The following is a 26,103-nucleotide window of genomic DNA, read 5'->3' as shown; positions in this document are numbered from 1 at the left end:
GTGCGTAACGGGACACTTTTTCGTGCGTGCAGCCGGCGTTCATCGATTTATTAGACGTTGTCACGTCAAAAATTCAACATGGCAAGTCTGCAAACCTGTACACGGAGTTAAGTCCATCCTCAGCGTGGGTAACGTTGGTAGAACTGTCACGTCGTCGTCCGCGTCACGTGTCTCTCCCACGACCCAGCCGCGGGTGTCGGGTGGTGCAGGCATTAGCGCGCGCCACGGAGTGTAGGGAGGGGGGGAGATAGATGCGGCGAGGGAGATGTGACACGTGTCAGGCCCAGTGGTCCCACGCGCGAACGAGGCGAGAAATGACGTAACCGCGGCCAGCGGCGGAAACTTCTAGAGCCTCCAGCGGACAAGGAACGATTAGCAATTGGAAAAAAAAACAGTAATATATATAATAGTACAAGCCAATTTCAGTCTTTTTGAGGGCCACGTGCCATTTTAGAAACTAGTAAGTAGACCAGCCATTAATTAATATTGTTACGAGTAGAATACAAATTCGAATTGTTCTAGTAATTAAAATTACCTAATATTACACATCATTTTTTAATTCATTAAACATTAAATGCTATAAATTTTTCCTTTATATATATATATACTATCCAATTAATTATAATTTATTGTAAAATGTCTAAACTTCATCTACAACCTTTGGCTGAAACAAATTTTGATAAAAGGAACTATTGCCATAAAAACAAAGGTCGAAATTTAAAAAAAAAATTTCAAACGTTCTTAGTATCAAATTCGTCGAAAAATATTAATAACCATTTTAATGTTAGCTTAAATCTTTGTCCAAAAAACCATTTATACGACCACGTATTAGTGCAAGGGATGAAAAATAGTGTTTGAATATCAAAAATAATTGCATAACTACCTTAGACATAATATTAAATTTGTTAAGACAATAAATTCTGAATGCATGAAGCAAAAAAAAAAACATTCAAAATATTTTCGCTGCATAGAATATGAGAAAATGTTAAATATATTTTTTTTAATATTGGCGAACATGTAGAATGTTATGTAGGCTACATGAAGTTCTTAAAATGTTCCAGGAGTTTATAGAAGTTTCCAAAATATTTCCAAAAGAAATAGTACTTCGAAATCTACCTATGCCTGTAGGCTGTGCCGAAAGGGATTTTTTTAAACTGTAAGATAGCAAGCACTTTGACAGTGTGAGTTAATGGTGCCGATGCATAGGTACCATTCGAAAAACATCTGACGATGGAAACCTCCGATCTGGCATGTAAAGCTTTTCTTTATTCGTTCTGAGTTCATCGTTAAATGTTTTCTTCTAGGATTCGCGGATAAAACTTCTAAGGCTGGTATTTATAGTCGCATCTTGAGCAATGTCTTGAGACCATCTTGACGAAGACGGCCTTGTTTCTCAAGGCAGCGATTTCAACCTCCGTGTTTCATAGTCCGCGAACAAGACGAGCTTCATGAAGATTGCATGCTCAAGCAAGAGCTTGTTTGACGTACTTATGGCTTAACGAAGCACTTACTTGAGACAGCCGAAAAGACACGAGCATACACGAACGTTGCCGATTGAACTGTTTTCATTAAATATTCTGGTACTATTCACACCAAACACTGGAACCCCAGAATTTGAGGCTATTTATAGTAACAAGATTTAGTGAGTATATATCACTACATTCGAAGTGCCTTTGTACGTTTATGTGAGGAATTCGTTTATTGTTTTAATACTCTTGAATCACACATGGAAAAGTTGATGTTTTGCGACCACAAATATGCACACCTTCTAGTACATCTCAACTTGTGTCACTTGAGATGAATGAAATTAAGAACTTTATAGACTTTTGTCTTTCCTGTGCAAGTTAAACATTAAGAAATTATGTATCTAACGATTTAATAATACCCTTTTAACAAAATCATGCAGTAAAATTAAGTTAGTATCTTCAGAACTGTTAATACTGAATTACTACTTGTTTAAAGCTACTTGTCTTTACAGAATTATCAAAACATATTTCAGGTAGTGAAATTTTTGTTTTGTTTTGAGAAATGTCACTCTGCTTCAGCTTCAGGATAAGGTACAGTAAATGTTAGTTTAATAAAAATATCAGATCTAACTACACGGTAAAAGAAATTTTTTAATTTAAGTAAGAAAAACGTATGTTTAGAATTATAACAATAAGTTTGAACGAATCTGATAAGGCTACATAGTAAGGAACTTAAAATTTGGTAAAACTCTTTATAAAGTGTTTGTTTGTTCATCAATAATATAAGACATTAATTTCCTCATATAATAGGTTAATTTTTCTTGTTCAAGTTACTTGTGATTCTATAATTTAATCGTATTATAAGTAAAATATATAGAATACAGTATGTCTCAAAGCTTACTGCGTATGAAATAACCAAACCAATAAACTGAGCTATGTATTTAAATATATTATAACAATTAGATTTTTAAAAAAATGTAATAAAATTTCTCTTAAAGCTATATTTGCATTTTTCATTAACTGTAACTATAAAAAACGTACTGTCAGTGTCAGGATTTGAACCATATTCGTATTTTATACTCTATTTATGTCCTTGAAACCCAACTCCCTAACCATTACACTACCAAACCACTAACGGAATTTGTGGGAAATTACTTTATATCAACACTGTAATGCCACTTTTTCTAAAATTATTTTTAATGTGTTCTGGGTGTCACGAATGTAGAATTAAATTTTCTGATTGTGATATGTACCATCAACCATCATGAAACGCATCGTTTTCCACATCCATTGTACTCGTTCTGTGATCGATATGTAAATAAGCGTGTCTGTTTAGCACTTGAAAATGTAACCACTGGTCACAAAAAAAACACTAAACTCATTTAAAATACATATAAAATTGCTTCAGCACTTCATACAGGATTTATTTAACTTTAAAAATACGAGGTTCACGAGAATCCGCCATTTTATACATTGCGATCAGAACAAGCAATTGCTTGAGACATGCCTGCTGTGGTCTTGGCTAAGACGATCTTATTCGTGTTCTTAAGCACGGTCTCAGCGACTATGAAACATGCTTCTACGATGGTGTTCTCAAGCAACGACTATAAGACAGGAGAATGCCCTCTTCAGAAATAAGAAATATGGGACTATTATAAGATGGTCTTCATCAAGATTGTCTTGTTTGCGATCACTTGAGATCATTTCAAGCAACCACTATGGTACACAAATGTTTAAATAAGAATGCATATAAGAATTTCTTGACGAAGGAATTGCTCAAGACGTGATTATGAATACCACCCTAAGACTTGCACAATGTTCTTTTGATCTAATCTCGGGTGAATACTTTGAGTACTGTGTACCGTATCAAAGTCATCTCAATAAGAATATACTGGTTTACTCGGTTCCCAAGAGGGCCATAAAAACTGCATCTAGCAATTTTAAAAAACTGCACTCTTTGATCACGATATGAACTCAACAAATTTACTCATTCATTTTTTCGTTAATCATTGTGTATTATTTTAATTATAATATTTTATGCTGCAAAGTAAAACAAAAATACGTCTTGTAAAACAGCTAAGGTACCTGCTCACCAGATGTTTCAACTGTATTTTGGATTCGCATTTCTCTGAAGGAGAAAAAAAGTTCTACTGACTGTATTATTAAAACATTTAAGGACGGTATTACAAGACGTTTGGGTAAGGTAGCGAATGAGCACTGCCTTGTTGGGACACAACCGTAACCTAACTCGCGAGACGTCGTTCCAGAACGTGTCCAAACCAAATCCCAGTAGGGAAACAGATCGGCAGACCTTTTAATAAACGGTGGCCTGCGCGAGGCTAGAAACTGGTTCCCGTTCCACCGATACCATCCTAGAGAGAGCAGCATCATCGCACAAAAAAAGAAAGTGTGTATCAAACAACATTTTGAGTTTTTTTGACGTGACAACGTCTAATAAATCGATGAACGCCGGCTGCACGCACGAAAAAGTGTCCCGTTACGCACATTGTTCCGTTACGCTGTGTCCCGTTACGATAATTGTACGCTTGCGCCGCATCTATCTCTCTTCCACTCGATTGTTTATAAAGTGAAGTGAAAAGTTAATGTGGTTTTCATTGCTTATTACAACAACAATTTCAGCAATAAAGGTTAATTATTCTTGCATTTTAAAAATCTGCGTACAAGTATAATTTCAAGTATTTATTCTTTTAATATTAAAATAAAAATGATTCAATTTTATTCATAAAAGTATGCAATCATTTCATCGATGTTTCGTTATGACGTCACGTTAAACTATCGTCCGTAAACCGACTTTACAGACAACCAATTTTTTTTTATCGAGTCTTCCACAGAACAGAAACGTGAAGTGCCAGCCGGACCATCGAGATAGTGAAAGAGAAATGGCTTCTCTCCGTTCGTGACAAGACAGCCGAGTCCGGTGGGACAACCGAGGGAAAGAGTCGGTTTTTCTGCCGGACCGCGTCTTGCTTTCGCCCGCAGCTTCGACGCAGCACGGGACCACGCCAACTCGGCAAACAGATCGTCTTGTTACGACCGGCAGCTCATTACACGCGGCACTGTTCTTGCGGTCCCCCGCGGGCTAAGGATCGATGGATCGGGATGGAACCGTGTGAAGCAGGGGGGGGGGGGGAGGTGCGTGAATAGAGAAGGGGTTGACGCATGGTGCGTCAGAGGTGGCCTTGACATCGGACCACATCTGGCAGAGGGGGAGGCCACTTCCTTGGGACGGGACCATCCAACACGTTCCGCGAGACATGCCCGCCGCGAAACTATTGGCAAATTAGTAAATTGGCCCGCAACATCAATCACGGAGGTCATCGGTCTACCGGAGTGGGTGTCTGCATGGGCGCCGTCCTACGATGCACACGGGAAACGGGGACGTATCTCCCGGATCATTGCACCACCACGTTCTCCGCTTTCACAACGCACGGGAAACGTAACAAATAGCAACCAAAGAGATTGCAATCCAAGGTTACGACATATAATTTGAATTTGAAAAAAATTGGTTGTCTGTAAAGTCAGTTTACGGACGATAGTTTAACGTGACAACGTCATAACAAAAAATTGATGAAATGATTGCATACTTTTATGAATAAATTTGAATAATTTTTTATTGAATTATCACTATTTTGTATGGATACAAAGGAGTGAAATGAAATCTACAATTTAATTTATAAATTTATTTTTATGTGCACTCATTAATTCAAATATGTTTATTACTTTAACGAAGAGATTATTTTAACTATAACTTTTATACATGTTTGCTATTTAACTTCTTCCAATCTGTGTTATTCTGTTAAGGATAGGACGATAATAGGAAAAGTAGGAAACGAATGGGAGTGTTTAAAGTTTAATGTGCCTCGAAAAAGTCAAATCGATGGTTGTTCCAATCGAGTGGAAGAGATATAGATGTGGTGCAAGCAATGAGCGTAACGGGACACTTTTTCATGCGTGCAGCCGGCGTTCATCGATTTATTAGACGTCACGTCAAAAAATGTTTTTTTGCAAAAACAAATTAATAATAGAACACTAGATAGTATTGTACTGGAAACAATTTTTATGTACTTATAACATAAACAAGTACTTGGTTTCAATTGGTCTCACGGAGCTACGTAAACGGAAGAGCTTAGTCCGTCCGTACGTGTCCGTCTCCGTCTGCGTGCCATTGTAGACACTGTTCCGTAAGATCAGTCTCCGTGTTTACGTGTCGTTGGGGGGGGGGGGGGGGGGGCACGTCTGTCTATATGATTTAATGGCAAGTGTGTGAAGCCGTTGTCTTTTTCTTCAGATAATTGTTGCGCCATTTTAGTAACTCGCCCAAAGCATTGGCTGAAGTGTAGTGTTTCCACAATGAAAACAGTTTTAAATGACTTTTTTTTTTTTTTTTAAATGAAAGTGAATATTTTTTAAACGAGGACGATTATAATTCAAACTTACTAACCATCATTATACATTATCAGGTACCATTGACGCAATGTTTTTGGGCGGAAAAAAATAGCGATGGCGAGATTAGAAAAGTAACTTCAACTACGTCGCAGCACTGACTGACACTTATTAACTCCGTGATTATAAGGTTGACGTTACACTGGTTTGTAATTCGTCAGCAGAAAAAACCGTAGGTTTATAAAGGCTAGTGATAAAAGTTTGCTTAATAACGCGAAAGGAACTCGCTAGGAACAATTATAAAAATAACTTCATGAAGTGAGTATTGTACAAAATAAGGATCAGCGTTCAATTTCATTAAATTGTTTTGGCTTAAATTATTAACATTATATAGATTGTACACACCCAATCCCTTTAATTCTTACCTCCAGGTGATTTAACTGTATTTTCTTATAAATAATTGGTAACAGAACTAACTTTTTTTTTCCAGAATTTATATTTTTGTCTAACTCTGAATTTCAGCTAACCAAAGCAGTTAATAAAATATTATAATAATATTGTCGTAATTGGCATCAATTGGCACATCATACCAGAAAAATTTCTGGATTAAAATTAGAAGATGTTTAGATAGCACGTTTAGTTAAACTAAAGAGATCCATTTTTGTTTAAAGATATATAAAAAGGTGGAGGGGGGGGGGGGGGGTGTTTGTAAAGTCGGTTTACGGACGATAATTTTAAGTGATAACGTCATAAGAAAACATTGATGAAAAATTGCATACTTTTTAATTTTCAAATATTATTTACAGTTTTTGAAAATTTAATTTAAATAATTTGTTTAAATATAATCACGAACAATTAGTTAAAAAGCCCGACTTAACTTGTTTGATATTATAGAAGATTTTCTCGCACGGTGGTTGGCCGGTGCTTACACGCTCGGCTCAGACGGAACGTGACAATGAGTCGTGCTTTTTCGTGCGTGCAGCCGGCGTTCATCGATTTATAAGACGTTATCACGTCAAAAAGTGTTTGATGCGTCGAAGGTGGAAGATAGAAGCTGCCGTAGTATCGTTCTCATTCTAGTGCTTGCTTCGGTTTTTGTAAATGTCTAGACGACTTAAAAAAAATCTGCTTAAAAGAGATATCATTCTTAAAATATTTAAACCATCTCTAAGCTAGTATCAACATTATCCAACACGAACAACTGGTAAGTGGAACAAAAGGTAAGAAAGACAAAATACACAACGTTTTACAGAGAAATAAATTTTCTAAGAGGTTTAATTATTTCCTTGACTTGTTTGCGGACTTTTCACGTACACGGGAACTGCAATTCGGCTAAAGAAGCAGCAGTTAAAAGATCTTCCTACTGGATCAAATGGAGCTCCAGACAGGAAAAAAAAAATGGGAAAGAACTTAAAGGGAGTTTCAAGCAAACAATGAATCGTAAAGTCACACCTTCCGCAGCTCTTTCCCCCCGTCTTTGAAACAATCGAAGAGCGCGGCCCAGTTGGTTTTTGTTACTTACTGAACTGGAAAATGCAACTTTTTGCTCATTTCCGGCAATCTGAGAGGCCGCTGTATAATGCGATAAAGATTCAAATATAGCTTTGGTGATATTTTACTTTCCACACCCTTTCTGATTGTACCAGTCCGCTTTAGGATGTTCAAGGTGAATAAAAAAAAAATTCGATAACTCAGTTAAATATTCCTAAACTAACATCGTTCTTTTGATCATTTACAAAAAAAAAATTGATACACTGTAGACATTCGTCATCACCTAAACGCTTAAAAAATTCATAAGAAATTTAAGTATGTGTAATTAAATGAATTCCAAGTAAATTCTGACGTTCAGACTAACAAAAAAGAGGAAAAACATAAAAGTTTACAGCCACTTGAATTACATGTTACACGTTTTATTCACATTATAGTAGCGCATGTTTAAAATATTTGTTTTACCTAACGAATTCACCGTTACAGGTGTCGAACTCATGGTTAATTTTTAACTCTCAGCGAGAGGAAGCATGATGTAGGCCTATAAAAATTAAGACAGGTAAAATTTAAAGAAAAAGGGTAAAAGGGAATGAGAGAATTATTGTAATACAAATACGCCAAATTATTTTCAAGGGCTTTTTTCCCATTACTAATTTTGATTGTTTAATTTTGTAAATGTGCCTTTATGAATGCAAAGATCGCACATTAAGGTATTTACAAAGGCCATTACATATTGGTTATACGTACTAAATGCCAATTACTCAAACGCTAAACTATTTACATCAGATAATCACTATTAACTTCAGACGTGCCATTAATCATATACTATGCTTAAACAAAGTCAAACAAATGAAAAATGTAATGGCAAAACAATTTTGTAACGAATGTGGCGTATTTCGGTTCTTATCTCTCTCCCTTGATACGGCATAAACTGTCCATAAACTAGACAACAGTGCCGTAAGATATGGTCTAGAACGGCATTCCACAGGGCAGAACGAGCTACAGCGAAATTAAAGCTGCAGTTACGTATATGATATTTCTGGCGTTCGAGCGCTAAAGGCCCCCACACACGATCAGTCCAGCTCCCAGTTAGGACTGCTCAGTCCGAACTGACAGTTTGGACTAAATTTAGGGCCTCTGCACACTCAGTTCGGAACGAACAGCCTTAACTGTCAGTTTGGACTGAACTGAAGACTTCCCCCGCACACGATCGGTCTAGTTGCTGATGCTGTTGGATGTATATCTTTTCATGATAGAATATGAAAGAAACTTTGGATCAGTCCACCGTCCTTGCTCACACACGGCAGTTCCGACTGTAAGATCCATACTGATGAGTCCGAACAGACAGCTCGGACTGATGGTTTGTGGGGGGCCTTAAGGGCGACGATAGCTGGTGCAGCAGGTCCCGCATCGCCTCTACGTCCAAGGCTTGGAACAGCTGTGCAGCACACAGACACTCGGAGCGAGGGGTTCTGGGTCCGAACCCCGGGTAAGGCATACATGTAAAATGTCTGACGTAAGACGGCAACGAAATCGTCGACAAGCAAATGTATGTCAAATAACAAGTCTATGAAGATGGGCTGATTAGTTCAATCGTAATGTTTTCATTATAAATAATAGTAGCTAACGATAAAATGCAAGCAAACCAAACATTTATATACTGTTACGAACTGATAGCAGAGCCGCGACGCGTGCCACATAACTGAGCGGGCCCTCCAGTGGTTGTCTGGCCCGGGGCGTGTCTCACACGGCCACTGACGTCATGCTACCATTAGCGTGGCTTGACCTCGCCACCCCTCCCCCCTTTCCTCCGCGTCATCCTGCTTCGCTGAGCGGCCTTGGGAATTACACGGGCCACCGCGCGGAGTGGCGCGAATAAACACCGCATTTCTGGACTTTTCGGGCGTCGGTTCGGCCCGGGATGAACGCGACCCGTCACAGCCTCTCTCGTCGATTCGGGAAGGGTTGCCAAATGTATATAAGCAGCGACACCGGCCTCCGCGGGAGTTCGTAGCGAGTTCCGAGAGTTCGGAGAGTTCCGCGAGTGCATTGAAGTGCGACATCGGCGAAGAGGGTGAGAGACCCCCTCGAGAGTGGCGCGACGCGGAGCGACGGTATCGAGAGAGTGCGAACGAGTGGCGCGAGACTGTGTGTGTGGACAGGGTGCGAGGTAAGAGGCGAACCACTGTCGAGCCTAGCTCCAGTGAGGAGTGCGAACTGCGGAACTAGACAGACATTGAGTGACTTGCGAATATACATTTTTAAGTGCCAGTGATTGGTGATCAGACTTTTTTTAAGTACAATTATTTATTAGTAATGTAAATATTAGTAATTAATAAAACTGTAATAAAACTTCATTGGGCTATCCCTTAAGAACCCATTTCTCCCCACATAGGTCGTAACAATATACATATAATACATATACATACATATAAATACATATTCCCAATTTCCGGCAGGGTTTTAAACTGAATTTTATCGCAAGTGGGAACCGTGGTGGACGTTTAAGTGGAGTGTGGGTTCCTCCGTGTGTTCCTGTTTTACGCACCCATTCATTCCGTAAAGGCTCTATTAGCATTGCATAGCCTCTAACCGTCTCTTATGATATCGATGTCGGATATACACACGTTAAGCTCAATCCACTTATTAATTTTTTTTTCATTGTCTACTACTCTATGAGATCTCACGAAAAGGAATTTTTACAACTGAACACGATCGTGAAGAGACATGTTTTAGTAATTTTTTTATTTTTAACTAAACAGTAAGTATTATTTTTAATGAAGAGAGACATCAAGATAAGCATTTCTATATTGACAGTTTGTTAAATGATAATCGTTAGCAGAAGCCGCTGATAAATAATGGGTGATTTTTAAAGCCGTATTGAGAACTGGAGTTCTGTACATATCCTAGTGGTATCTCACGTTGAACCAGCCGTTGGAATGTGGTTGGAAAGGTGGATATGTTTGGATTTAAAAGACGTATGAATTAAAACATTGTTTGCCCAATATAACTCATCAGCGAAAGTTTACTATCATTTAATTCAAGTTTTGAAACAAAAAAAAACAACAACATAAAATTAGCTTATTTAGTCAAAAGACAGTAGAATATTCAACAAGTATGATTTTTTTTTAAACGTAAAGTAGTATGTTGGTTTACTGTGGGCATTAAATTGACAAATACCCTGTTGGTCATCATTTTGTTGAGCAAATGTTATATTGAAAAAAAAAATTCAAAAAAACCAGGAAATTACTGTTTAGCAAGTAAATATTGGACTAATCTGACTTCAACGCATTTTATTGGGCTCCCAACTTAAAAAAAAAGCAATTACGTTGGTTGTTCCAACATTTAAACGATGGCCCTAGGACGAACGTTGGGCCAGAGTTGGCCAAACAGCAAGAGGATTGCAGACGACTAGAATTTATAGTGCTTCATTACCCTCCCAACGATATCAACGAAGGAGAACGGAATTCAGAGTATTTTCTCATAAACCCGCATGTGTTCATTAGTAGGATGTCCGCAAGGAAATGACCCGTCCAATATCCATCGTGTAACCCTAAGTAGCACGTAATTTAAATTTCAAAATTAAATTCACTGCTGACCGAGGCGATAAGCTATACGGTCTTAGGACGAAAATTTAAATTTAATAATTCCTTCGTGTGTCTTTGGTGGGTCGTTGAAGTAACTGCATGTAAATTTAACAAGCATGAATTAAAGCTTGGAACTCATGCCACGATGCAAAATTAAATTAGTGTGAGCGAGTATTTCAGTACTCGCCAGATATGTGTAACATCTAACCTCGGTAACGAACAAATTCGTGTGTTCTCATGTTGCAAATACACTTATAATACGAAACTCGGATACGAAATTTAACGTTAGGCTTCTTTAAAATAATGCCGAGCGTGATAAATACATACGCAAATTGTGTTTTTAATTACATTTCTGGACGCGAATCACAGGTAGTTTTCGCACCCACCGCTAGAATTCGCTGCCGAGCAGGTATACGTTGACTATAGAACCATTCGATTTGCAGAGTGAAAATTTAAACTGCATAATGAAACGGCTCCGATAAAAGCGAAATGACTTGAAAACATAGTAAGCACAGTCTTTGGACCTTAATTTTGAAGAATAGTTTTGTTTAAAACTGCCCATCTTGTTAAAATTCATTAACCAGTAAATACTATAAAGTTTCCCTTTGGATTTGTGAACTTTGGTTCGCGCAATCCGCCACAGATGACAGCCCCTTGGACAAAAGCGAGTACTTGGATACGTTCATTAAATGGTTCTTGCGACGGGGAAGGTTGATTTAAGATGTTTTGGACATACGCCATTGCTGGTTTCACTATATGTCATAAGAAACCTCAATAGCAGACAAAAAGGTGAAACACAAAAAAAAAAAAAAACGAGCCAAAATCAGGCGATGTACAAAAAAATTAAAACATAGACAACACACAAGATTCAGTGAATGTAGTCAAAAATTATTACAGTGGGCTAACAACGACTAGATTACGCACATAGCAACAATAACAGTAAATAAATACAAAAAAAAAGACCTTGGGCAAAACAAAAACAAAAAGAAGAGCCAAACGATGGTACGAGGGCCGTATTTTGGAGACCCCTGTGTTAAAGCAATATAAGCCAGAACATACCGAAGAAAAATTAAAACCTAATGGAGAGAATCTGTAACCATGTTGAAAATCAGAAATGAAAAAAAATATATATGTAGGCTTTCTACAGTATGATAAACGCTGCGCTATTTATACATTTAAATATTAACTAAGGGTTGTTAAAATTGTAATGCCAGGCTTTTTAAAAGTATTTTAGTAGTCGTCATTATTTATGTTTATGGCACATTATAACATAAAGTATTAAAGGATAGAGATACTATTATAACATTTTATTTTTGAATAAGTTTGCGCGGTATAAATTCTGCGATGTTAACACGAAAGCAACACAACACGTACGAAACACGCCGGTCCTCCATTTTTTTTTTTTTTTTTTTTCGAGATTTATGAGAATTCCACATACGGCAGCACTGTGTCTACACATTTCCGTTCCAGCTGACTTCCGTTCCATTCGCGACGAAATCACCCCAACCAAAACGCCGTACGCCGAGAGCCGAGATGCTCGAAGGAAACTGGCGAACGCCCGTCGACGGAGCTGTTGAAGACGTGTTGAAACACCTGCCGATCGATACACATCAGTCAGAATGAAAGTGGCGGGATTCCTTTGCAGCGGCTGACGCACCCGTGAGACGCAGTGCGTCTGACGCAGAGCGCTGCTGCAAGGGAATGTGATGGGACTGTACTGAACCACTCGGAGAGCAGCGTACACGCAGACGCCCGAGGGAAAGGCACTGTTCACAGCTGACAACATGATAAATGGTTCAAAAATCATGCAATTGGCTTGCATTTTTTTTGACGTGACAACGTCTAATAGATCGATGAACGCCGGCTGCACGCACGAAAAAGGATGACTCATTGTCCCGTTGTGCACATTGTCCCGTTACGCTTTGTCCCGTTACGCTCATTATACGCTTGCGCCGCATCTATTTCTCTTCCACTCGATTGGAACAACCATCGATTTGACTTTTTCGAGGCACATTAAACTTGAAACACTCCCATTCGTTTCCTACTTTTCCTACCATCGTCCTATCCTTAACAGAATAACACAGATTGGAAGAAGTTAAATAGCAAACATTTATAAAAGTTATAGTTAAAATAATCTGTTCGTTAAAGTAATAAACATATTTGAATTAATGAGTGCAAAAAAAAGTAAATTTATCAATTAAATTGTATATATCATTTCACTCCTTCTTTGTATTCATACAAAATAGTGATAATTCAATAAAAATTATTCAATTTTATTCATAAAAGTATGCAACCATTTCATCAATGTTTTGTTAGGACGTTGTCACGTTAAACTATCGTCCGTAAACCGACTTTACAGACAAACAATTTTTTTTTACCGTGTTTCTTTACTGCTACAAGGACCAAACTGTGTAGGGAAATTCTTGGAGATAAAAAGCGATATTTGTGGATGGATAAGGTTTCGAAAAGTAAATCGTGATCTATGTGTTTATTAGATTATTTTTGGCTGCAATGTCACTAGTTATTTATAATAATAATATAATAATAAAGGATACGTTGAGTGAAATATACATAAACCGAACAAAATTGTATGGAAGTTATTTTTTTGAGATCGATAGTAAAAAATTCACCGTATTGTTTTATCTTATTAGATAATTTAAGATTGTGATTTTATACAATAAATGAAAAATATTTAAAATGTTCATTTTTTAACAAGAGTTGATTTTAAACAACCTCCTGAAGCTTTTTTTAAAGTGTTGTTTCTTCATTCCCATTGCTTATTTGCAGTAGAATTTCTTTATGTTAAACTTATAACATTACATAAAGAAACAAACCGCCCTCAGTCATCCTTTCAGGTGCGGACGGCGATTGCACGCGTTATAGGAATAGCCATCCATGCGTCATCCGCGTGCGTCAGACGCTGCATAGGAATCCCGCCTTTACACCGACAGTTCCAAGCCCGTGTCACACGATGCGTTTCTGCAGCTCCGGCTGGAACCTCCGCGGGGATTTCTTAGCGGAATGTTCATTCGACCGCTGTTTCTTAAGAGTGCACAATGCAGGTATATCGAGAATTCGCTGAAGAAAATGTTTCAAAATCGAATATGTCAACAATCGATCCATGGACGAAATCACAAGAGTGGAAACTTCGAAGCGCTCCGGTTCAACCGGAAGGTGTGACGCCGACCTGAAGACCTCGTCTGCAACTAGGTCATTAGCAGAGCTGTCAAGTGGGCTAGGAATTGGAGAGACGGGGTGGGATAAATCCTTTTGACCCGGGCACCAGAGTATCGGTTGGGTTTAAAAATTTCTGATGCGTAACTTCTTAGGTCTCGATATACAGCATTTAGCAGGAGTCATTTCGTGAATGGAACGGAAATCGCATGGAACGGAAATGTAGCAAACACGGTGCCACCATCTGTGGTGGATGGAGCGAACCAAAGCTCACAAAGCCAAGGGAAAACTTTATAGTATTAACGGTTTAATAAATTTTAACAATTTGGGCAGTAATTAAAAAAAAACATTAACCGTTGAAAATCAGGTCCAAATCATGGGTTTAGAGTTATTTTTTTCGTTTTTATCGGAGCTGTTTCATTACATAGTTTAAAATTTCTCTCTGCAAATCGAATGATTCGATAGTCAACGTAGCTGCTCTGACGACGGATTCTAGTGGCGGGTGCGGAAACTACGTGTGACTCGCGTCAAGAAATGTAGTCGAAAACTCAATTTGCGTACATATGTATCCGCACGCTCGGTATCATTTTAAAGAATTCTACGTTAAATTTCGAGTCCGAATTTCGTGTTATAAGTGCATTTGCAGCATGAGAACACATAAATATGGACGCCACAGAAGTTAGATGTTACACATCTCTGGCGAGTACTGTTATACTAGTTTACATGTATTTTTTATGCCGGAATTTACCCCGATGGTTGTCGAAAATTGAATGTTTATTGCTAACAGAAAGCATTGTAAACGTTACAAGATTTTCGAAGCGTGCAAGTTACACTACAGTTATAGCCACGGTAACGTGTGTGTAGAATTTAGCTTATTTATTTTATGATTGTGGTGTTTGAAAAGTTGTACTTTAAGTAATGGGGAGGGAGCCCGACAAAATTATTTGCCCCCCGGGCCCTACGCTATTACAAACGGCAACACTCGACTCAACACACATTGTAATTGTGACGTGAAACGTCTTTAAACACGTCACCGAAACATACGGGTGTACCACACCAGAAACTTGTACCTTAAAGAAGAGCTCTATATCGTCTTTTCTCAACAATTAACTAATTATTAGTCTTAGAGACGTAAGCCCGGTGTCATTATTGAACGTATAGTCAGCTCTTTGGCACGACCTTGAGTTTGCTTCGAGGAAGGGGCGGGTCGGCGGGGGAGGGGAACCGCGCGGATTGGTCAAAACCGGCGCTCTCGCTCCTTTATACTCAGCTCAGCTCACGACTCAGACGTGATGGCGCTGTGATTCGTGGTTTTTGTGTATTGAGATTAAATACATCGATCTACTTAAGCCAAAAACAGTGTATTTTGGACAATATTCATATGTAAAAATTTGAAGTATGCCTACGAAAAAAATTGTTAAAATACAATATGCCAGCCTCAGCCCGTGCAAGAGCCGGCCGGAAATATAAATCACGACTCTCGTCGGAAAGAGGAGGCTATGTAGTGACGCAAAGTTGCCACGGCGCGCTCAGTGGACATAACCGAGTGAAGATAGAACGACCCGCTGGCATAACACGTTTCACGTTAAACCAACGGCCGTGTGTTCCGACACAGGCCTACCTTTTTTTTTTTTGTAAATGGAACAGAAATATTGATTTCAAATTACAGATATTTGTAAATTCATACACTTACATGAAAACAACAACTGTATCAACTACAAAATAGTGTTCTCAGTAATACTGGGTGCGGTTTCTTACCCTGCGGGAATTTATAGTTTTTTTTTTTTCACAGTTGCCTCCAATAGTTAACGTTATTTGTTTGAACCGTTCCCTGAACCGCGCACATAATAAAGCACGATGCAACAAAATAAAGTCAGAATTTTAGAATATTAGATTATATTTTTCCGTGATTTAAAAACACGATTATGCTTGAACGAAAAACCAATTAAAATATAAACTTATGAACCAATTTTCGTATGAAAATTTTTCTGGATTATTTATTATTATGTATTTCATACATGCAACAGTAAACCATAGCCATGTCGCCGCCTGAGTATTGGAGTGTTCTGTGTCCACATTTTAGGTTTTTTTATGCCATGGACACGAAATTAATATTAGTATTCATTTGTACTACATCCACGCACGTCTACGCACATAAAAATGTTTGTTCTTAATTTAAGACCAATATTATTTTGTTCTATGTCATGATATTCATAGTTGTTTGAACTTTCAAATGCTTAAATCTCAGTTCCGACTTCAATGGACATAGAACACTCCAATTCTGAGGTGACGATGTGTTGTAAAAAGGTTTAAAATATATTATTTGTGGTATCGCAAACTATTTCTCGGCAACGGGTTTCCAGAGGAAATACGCGGTTGTTGAGGGAAGGAATTGGGCCATGGCGAATGCGGTAAGGAACCAGCCCAGCTAACTTGCCTGGAGTGTTCGGGGGGGGGGGGGGGGAGGGAGACGTGAATCGTAATCCGAAGGGGGCCGAAGCCCCCCGAGACTCACCTTGGTGGAAGGCGGCCAGCAGCAGGACGAAGAAGTGCCGCAGAGGACGCGGGCGACCCATGGCGGCGGCTTGTACGCGCCACACTGGCCGTGCGAGCGCCGTCAAAACCCCTCACACCCCCTCACCCGCTCCGCACTCTTCATGGACCACGGAGGAGGCTGCGATTCATCGACCCCCGATCAGGCCCGAACACCTCCGAGGTTTCGCCGCTCGCTCGTGCAACTTCGCAATCAAAATAAAATAAAAAAATGAGGGAGTTGTCTGCAAAGTCGGTTTACGGACGATAATTTTGCACTGATGAAAAATTGCATACTTTTTTAACTGTCAAATATTATTTACAGTTTTTGAAAATTTAATTTGTTTCAATATAATCACGAACAATTAGTTAAAAAGTCGGCCCTAACCTGTTTGATATTATAGAAAATTTTCTCGCACGGTGCGGTGGTTGGCCGGTTCTTGCACGCTCGGCTGAGGCGGAACGTGACAATGAGTCATGCTTTTTCGTGCGTACAGCCGGCGTTCATCGATTTATAAGACGTTATCACGTCAAAAAAAATGGGTGCGTGTACTTAGGTACGCGCGTGAGAAGTTATACTTCTTTGGCATCATTAAAAAATAGTTTTTAATTGCATGCAAAAATAGTGCGTGGAGTCCCTCCGCGCGGAAGAAGTGAAACTTCGTAATGTGGAAATGAAAATAGGAAGGGGTAGAAATTGATTTTTAGTGAAATCATATTGTATCAAATCAAACTAAAAAAAATAAATCATGAAATCATTCAATGATAAAAACTGTTTATTTAATTAAGCGGACGGGTTCGCCCCAAGGAGAAAATTGACGCGGCGAGACCTCGTGGACATAGAGAAATGACACACACTCACTATTTATGTGTCTATGAAACATGATTTTTTTTCTGCAATTTAAATTGTAATATACAAAAAGGGTATTGAAAATTGAAACAAATATGGTGACACCACAAACTGTCAGGATCTTTTTTTTTCTTACTCTCTACTTAGTTCCTTACAATAGCAAAATGCATTCACTCTCGCTCTGTCTCTTTCTATTCCCCCTCCCCAAGAGCGTTAAAAGCTTAACGCGCCTTGTTGGAAGTCGCATTAGAAGTATAACTTCAAAACTTACGCGTGGGCGAGTCTTTCGGTACTAGCCAGTGATTAGTAAACACCTAACCTCGGTAACGAGCACACTCACCTGCTCTCATATTGTCCATTATGCAAATAAACTTATAATACGAATCTCGGACACAAAATTTAAAATATATATATTTTGAAAAAAATATTCCGAAATATACTGATCAATAAAATATTCGTTTTTCAAGTATAAACCAAAATTTATAAACGATAAACCACACACACTTAATTTCTACGCCCGCTGCTATAATTTGCAGACTGAATCGTAAACGTTGCTTACCAACATCAACTGCAGATGTCAGCATCAAAGAAACAAAAATAAATTTTAAAACTATTACAAACGGCTCCGATAAAAGTGAAAAAGACTTGGGAAAATCCTAATTTCCTGCTTTGAACATGATTTTTACAAGGAATTTTATTAAAATACTGTCAATCTTGTTAAAATTCGCTAAAAAGTAAATACTATAAAGTTTCTGCACATTTTAAAAGTAATAAATCTAGAATTACTAAAATATTAATCGCAAACATTTTAACAAACATATATTGCAACACTTAAGTATGTATATGTATTTTTGGTTTTGCTTAAACGCTTGATGTTGTCTATATATAATTACTATAATTATATCCTTAATCATTTCAAGGAGAAAAAAAATACAGCTATGAGATTCGAACTACATCCCTCGAGGTTATGAAGTGAGCACTCTATCACTATGCTGTGAGCGCTCTTTCACTATGCTATTACGCCAATCGAAAATTGAGGAGGAGGATATGTATTATAATTAGTGTAATTATAGTTCACTTAAGTATTTTAAAACTTCAGATTATTTTTTACTATGTATGACTATTTTAGTTTACCCAATATGTTCTGGGGTAGTTTCACTATCATAAAAATTTCATTTGGAACACCAATACGTTTGATATGTCCCCTATTGTTTACGAAGGACTATATATGGGTTCAGGTCGTTACACGTGGGTCCGCCATCTTTATGCCACATTTCTGTTCAACGGCTTCCGTTCAATTTTCACGAAATTACTCCTACCAAATACGAGAATGCGAGAATTCATACTTTTTTTTTTTACGACATAAGAGTGTTTTCAACTTTTGCTGTCCAAGATTGATATGAAACCATTTTATGGACTAACCACACAGAAGAAAAACAAGCCAAAATTAGGCGAGGTCCAATGTTAAATAAATAGACAACACAGAGAATTCCGCGAAAGGAATTATATATATAAAAAAAATCACCGCACGTATGATCACAATGGGCTAACAACGACAAGACAGTAGATCATGAGAAAAAAAATAACAAACAGTGACAAGCAGCCAAACCCAATAATAAAATATAATCTGAACAACATGACGACGACACAGGTGAACACAGTAAGCTTCCTAAGACATAACAGTTGCGACATTTCGGGAGCTGACATATTTTTTCGTCATCAGGCACAAACAATCGTCATCACATCAAGAATCGTTCAGAGAACCTAACCCCAAACTTTCATTATAGTTACGATATCGCCTAGACGTGCGAAAACCTACTTTCGGAAGGAGAGAAAAATTAAAAAAAAAATCATATTTGCGAGGTTTTAAATATTTTAAAAACGATTTCAAGTATTATCTATGTAACTGACCCCCGAAACTTCAACAAATTAAACCAACCTTTCATTTCAGTTACGATAACCTAGGCATGCGAAACCTAACCTTTCGTGGAAGGGGGATGGGAGAAGAAATTTTGCGATAAAATGTTTATACAACATTCCCACCTTTTAATTTTACACCAGCAAATAAAACTCGAAGATGCACGAACACGGATAATTTGGGGGTCTGATTCGGTGTTAGTGAATCTTACTGTTTCTCGTGGACCACGCGGGGCGTCGTGGCGCATGCGCATTCATCCCCCTTCCCCTCTGCTTTCTCTCTCCTCACTGCGCGCGCCTCCACAGGCATCGTGGCCTGTCGTAAATTGGCGATCGTATCCTGCCGAGTTGAATGTTCTTCCTTTTCGTTAAAAGTGCGTAGTCAAGTCTGTACTATCGTCTCCCTCTGATGATATCATATCCATTTGATGAAATAGTATCCCTCTGAGGTGATCGTAACCCTCTGTTAATCGTATCTTTTTGATGAGATCGTATCCCACCGGATTGAATTTTCGTCAAAATGTGTGTCCTTTTTGTCAAATGCGCTAACAAATGTGCTTCCTTTTTTTACTGTGCTCCCAAATGTGCTTCCCTTTTGACGAGTGTGTGTCCAATTGTGTGTCCTTTATGACGAATTTGTGTCCAATTGTTTGTCCTTTATGACGAATGTGTGTCCAGTGTGTGTCCTTATTGATGAGAGTGTGTCCAATTGTGTGTCTTTTTTGACGAGTGGTGTCCAGTATGCGACCTTTATGAGGAGTGTATGTCCATTGTGTGTAATTTTTGACGAGTGTGTGTCATTTTTGACGAGTGTGGGTCTACTGTGTCCAGTGTGTGTTCTTTTATTAATTATGCATCGCCAAGTCTGTGGGTTTGAAAGGTATTCCAAGTATCGAAATATTATATATATTGGCTACTGACTGCATGTGCCTGTCCAACCCATATGATGTGTCATGCCACAGACTGGAAGTTTGTGGACAACAATTGGATGCTTCTGATAACGATTTGGTTGCGTCTGACCACCAATTGGATGTGCCTTGCCACCTACTGGACGCGTGTGCCTCACCAACCGACTGATGTGCATGGCCACTGATAGGAGGTGTCTAGCAAACATCTGAATGTATACCTATTCACCAACTGAATGTGATTTTAGGTCACCGACTGGACATACCTGGCCACAAACTGGAAGTACCTAACCAGCAATTGAACGTGTTTAGCCAGCAACCTGGCATGCCTAGTCGCTGACTGGACATGACTGGTCCCAAACTGAATGTGCCTGGCCACTAATTGGAGGTGTCTAGCCAACATAGTTTTGTGCCATGGTCACCAACTGGATGTGCCTTGCCACCTGTGGACGTGTTAGCCTGACCAACCCATTGGGTGCGTTTTGCCACCTACTGGACGTGCGTTCCTGGCCTCTGAATGGACTTGCTTGGCCATCCACTGGGCGTACCTTGCCACCAACTGGTAATGTTAGCCTGATCACAAACTGTAAGTGCCTAACCACCAACTGGACGTGCCTGGTTAATTGACTGTAATGCAGAACTGCCCTGAAAACACATGCCAAGACATGTAAAAGGACTAGCTTCGCCTTCTAAGAAAGCACTAGAAATTTGCTTTTTTTTTGAAACTTTTAGAAGTTACATGATACAATTTTTATTTGTAATTTTGTTATGTTTTCTCAAACCTAACATTTTTTGGTAAATTGATGTGATATTTAATTTATATATATATATATATATTGTATTGACCAAAGATATAACTTAGCATCGTAATCGGTCGAATCAACCACTATTTTAATAAGCAATATTTCATGTTTTTTAGAATTTTTTTCCGAATTTCTAGGTTATTTATCATGAATTTACAAGATGGCGGCCAAGAAACCCGACCAGATAACAGATGTCATGTCAGTTGACTGTATGATGATACTGCACTCTAGCAGGTAAAATTGAAACTAATAAGTCGGTTTCACATTCTATCAGACGAAAACAAATATGGGGGATTCAAGATGGCCGCCATGACGTCACACTAACTGATGTAATATCTGCCTTAGCATTAGTGGTGAGAGGTCAGTCTGCCTGTGGCTTCCGTGGAGAAAGTATCAGACGCCATTATTTTTTTGCCCACGCCGGGATAGAACCAAGGACTCTAAAAAAAAGTTCGTTTTTATTAAAATTGTATTAAAATTGCATTTAAATTTTTTTTATGAATTTTAAATTTTTTCCTATTTTGCAGCTTAAAAATTACTGATTTTAAAGATGGCGGCCGTAACGAAAATTGCAACATATAATTCAATATGGCGACCGTGACGAAAATCGAAACATTTTTATAATCCAAGATGGGGATTGTAACAAAAAACGCAACGTTTATAGAATCAAATATGGTGACCGCAACGAAAAGAGCAACGTAAGGGAGTGAGGCGCTCGATGTCAAGATGGCTAAATACTAGATGGTGAAATCCAAGATGGCCGCCGGGGTCAAGGTAAAATTACAAGGTCAACTGTCAAGGTTAAGGTCAAGTTAAATGTCAAGGTCAAAGGTAAAGGTCATGACGATCCAGAGGCTTGGGTTTTTGGTATTTTAAAGAATGTAAGCCTTTCAGATGAAAGTTAAGCCTCTGTGATGTAAATTAAGCTTCTCTGAAGGAAAGTTTTCCTAAAAACAGGAATTTTCCCCTCGTAATTAGGAAATTTTGAGGAATAATGATTAAGTTTGACATCAAAATGGCCGCCGTGATGTCACAATCCAAGATGGCGGTCTGGGTCATTGACCGGCTACACGCACCACAGACTTAGCCTAGCCTCGGAGCCCCTTTTACATACTACTCTTAACAAACCTTACAACCTATTTTAGCATATTATTAATGTTGCTAGTTAAGCCTAACCATGGTAAAAAAAAAGTTGAGCTACGTGTTGAAACGCAACGTACATTTATTAAATTATTCAAAAACATTTTACACAGAAAAAAAATGAATTTTGAAATTTTTAAATTTAATTTTATTGAGAAATGGCTTTGCTATAGAATTTCCGTAAACAGTTCGACTCTATTAAATCATTACTTGTCGGGAAACAAAATAATACCTGCTTGTCAGTGACATACAAGCGCAAACAACGACTAATCATTTTGTAATGTGTAGGTGAATCAGTTATATTTGTCGTATAAAAATAATCACATACTTGTCGCAATCACTATATGTTATGTTAGTAAGTTCTGATAATGGTTTGGACAGAAGAAGACTTTTCACTCTCAGGTTAAAATTTGTTCGCGACAATTTTCGCCGAAACATTAACGGCTGTTTTAAACACTTCCATTCTTTCATTGCTACTCTTCTCGCGGACACAACGTTTTTATGTTTTCGTATTTTGATAGAAAATAATTGAACTCGACATAAATTGTTTTACATTAGCTATATTTATGTTTTAATTTCACTGCGTCGGTCATTTTGCATTCAATTAAATGGTAATAGTTTCTGTTTCTGAACTAAATTGCCTGTCAGTACGCAGTGCCCTAGTTGTTTACTACAAGTAACCGGGACATAATAACACATCCAAAAGCCTCTTAGAACGTGAAGTGTGACTACTTTGTTGCCACGTTTATCATAACGGGCAGATAACTAACCCACTCGTTAGTAAATTGGTAGAAACAATATGAGAAGTATCGAAACACAAACCAATGGTTATATGGAGTGGTTAAAATTATCATATTGTTACTTAACCACTTCTTTAAACGGACATTGCAAAACCGACCCTGGAAATACGCGAAATACCTACACAGATTAGTTTACTCACATACGAGCGTACTTCACTTCCGGTTCCAACAGCTCTCTTGATCACTCCCGAGGACAAGTTTTATACTTCAGACGAAATCAGACACGGCCTGAAATGAATTGTGCTCTGTTCCCGCGAACTATGGCAACTCGATTCCTAGTTGACTATCACTGACTGAGCTGTTAAAGAACTGACTGTATCAAAGTAAAACTCTTTATGTGAACTAACTGACACTGATGCACGTCAGTTTTGTTTGTCAAAGTTTAAGCTTGTCACAATAAAACGGTGAATTATGTAAGAAAAATGGTGTTTAGTGTTATTATAAATTACTTTGCTGCTTAAAATATATATCAGGCTTGTCTTCAAACAACGTACGACTACTGAATGTTTCAGGAAGGCAAAAAAAAAATTACATTTTTTTTTTTGCATTGACCGAGTATTTGTGTAACTGTAATACAACAATTTTGTAAATTTGAACACAATTCTATATTTTACAGTTAAACAAGGTATGCTATAAATTTACAAAATTTTCCATGTAAAGTTACTAAAAAAAGGTTTTGTAACTAGGTTCCAATTTTTTTTTTTGTTAAATGACTATTTTTTGCGTTCTGTGTACGGTCGTAGAACTTAACTATAAAACATCTACAGACGATGAAACCTAAATGGCACGTTTCGTGGTTTTCGCTACCCACGCATCAAAGAGCTGATAACTGATTTTATTTTTAGATAACGCGATGTGGTCGCAATTTCTAGCACTTAATTTCAACCGACTGTAAGTTCAGATAACACGTAATTCTGATTTTAAAAAAAATAGTGACATATCATTCCTCCCGTGCGGTATTTGGCGTTTCATTAAAACCACACACCACGAACGCACAATTGTCTGGACGCAATATAATAAGCAGACTCGCGGAAGAGTCACGTGACCGTTAAATGCTCCCCGATATGCGAAATGGCGGGCCTGTTATGAGCCCCGATGCAGGTCCGGATGAGCTGACCACCAGTTACGCCCTGAATGAGATTGATTCGGTCACATTGATTACAACTGTCGCCGCTCGCTTAGCTATGGACCTTGATTTGGGGGGGGGGGGGGGGAAGGGGGGAGGGATACTATTCATTGACCCTGAGTCCGACACCCAAATAGATCGCGTTCGTGCATCCTCGTATTTTTCCATTACCACTGTTACGAACGTGGGCGACAAGGGCGCAACGCGCACCAGGTACCCGGGCGCCCGGTGGGTCCGCGCGGCCACTGACGTCACGTGCGCATACCTTTGGGTATTAGAGAGGCACGGCCTCACCACCCTCTGCCCCCGCACCCTCCTTACTAGGCGCTGTTATCTATCCCTTAGTGATCCTGGAATCCCGCGGGCCACCGCGCGGTGTGGCGTGAATGAGCGCCGCTGTTCTGGATGCTTCGAGCGTCGGGTCGGCCCGGGAAGACGCGACACGTCACAGCCACTCCAGTCGGTTCCAGAAAGACTGCAAAGGATATAAAAGCGGCGACGCCAGCCTCCGCGGGAGTTCCGAGATTTCGGTGAGGGGGGCGTGAGACACCCCCCTTTGTGACGCAAGACTGTGTGTGTGGACAGGCGTGAGGTATGGAGAAAACCACTGTTGAGCCTAGCTCCAGTGAGGAGGGTGAACTATGTACTTAATAGATATTTAGTGATTTGTAAACATACATTTTTAAGTGCGATTGATTTTTGAACAGACATTAAGTGTGGTGATTTAATTAGTGATGTAAATATTAATGGTAAATAAAACCGTATAAAAATTAATTGGGCTATCCTTACAAACCCGTTTTCCCCACTCGTATTTTTTTTTAAATAAAATTGTATGTTATGGTAGGTGTGTTACAAAAATCCATTCATGAGAGTATGTTTTCACACTTCTATGTGATCGTAACCCTGGACTCCCGCAGACACTTTAGCTATCCGCACATACTGCAGAGCCTTGATTAGTCAAATTACCTCGTTTTTAATAATTATTATGAACACTTATTTGAATATCTGTTTACACATGTTACTGGGTCTTTCATGATTTCTACCTCAAGTACCTACATGTGTTGTTTTCACCGTCGGTGATACAGTCCGTCACTTATCTGCAGATAAAAAAAAATATGAACGAGTCTTTCAATGATCGCCAGTGATGTGTACCTAAACATCTAATTTCGGTAATGAGCCAATGCATGTGTTCTCAAGTTGTTCAATATGCAAATAAACTTTTAATACGAAACTGGACACAAAATTTAAAGTAGAATTTTTTAAATAATGTCGAAAATGATAAATAGATCGATCAATAAAATATTTTATTTTCAAGTACACATATAATTTCTGGACGCGAATCACACACTTACTTCCTGCGCCCGCCGCTAGAATTCGCTGCCTGAATCATAAAGGTTTCTTGCCAACATCGTCCGCAGATGGCAGCAGGAAACAAACGGTAATTTTAAACTGTTTGAAACGGCTCCGATGCAAGTGAAAAATACTTTTAAAATATCCTAAACCCCGGCTTTGGACCTGATTTTCGACAAGGAAATTTGATTAAAATACTGTCCATCTTGTTGAAATTCACTAAACAGTAAATACTTTCATGTTTCCACGCACGTTAGGAGATATACTTCCATGACATTACTTAAATATAAACCAGAAACATTTTAAAACACATTATGATGACACTAAGTATATGTTTGTATATTTGTTTTTTTTTTAAACGACTGAAATCAGTCTGTAAATAATTACTGCAAACAAACCTTAACCTAGCTGAGCTGATTCAACATTATTATATAATGTTACTATATTTTGTTATTTAAAAAAACAAAAAAAAAAACCTTTCCAGTGATGATATTTGAACCACGTCCTTTAAGGTTAAGAAGCGCGCGCTCAACCGCTGTACTACCGAGTCCGTTGGATATT

The 26,103-nt window shown here is 38.5% G+C and overlaps 1 protein-coding gene across 4 annotated transcripts in view; it reads right to left on the bottom strand.

The window, feature by feature from the left end:
• Positions 1 to 26,103, bottom strand: part of LOC134535939 (neuronal acetylcholine receptor subunit alpha-7-like) — a 213,320-nt gene that overhangs the window by 153,092 nt on the left and 34,125 nt on the right. The window contains exon 1 of one of the 4 annotated variants that reach the window (XM_063375341.1): positions 16,635 to 16,714. The exons of the other annotated variants lie outside the window; for them this stretch is intronic. Coding sequence (XP_063231411.1) covers positions 16,635 to 16,695 — 61 coding nt within the window. The 5' untranslated portion in view covers positions 16,696 to 16,714. Of the gene's footprint in view, positions 1 to 16,634; positions 16,715 to 26,103 lie in introns of those variants that run through there. 4 annotated transcript variants of the gene reach the window in all.

Source organism: Bacillus rossius, chromosome 10, assembly GCF_032445375.1.
Source record: "Bacillus rossius redtenbacheri isolate Brsri chromosome 10, Brsri_v3, whole genome shotgun sequence".
Taxonomy (NCBI): Eukaryota; Metazoa; Arthropoda; class Insecta; order Phasmatodea; family Bacillidae; genus Bacillus; species Bacillus rossius.
The sequence above is the reverse complement of the archived record's forward strand: the minus strand, read 5'-3'. Positions and strand labels throughout refer to the sequence as shown.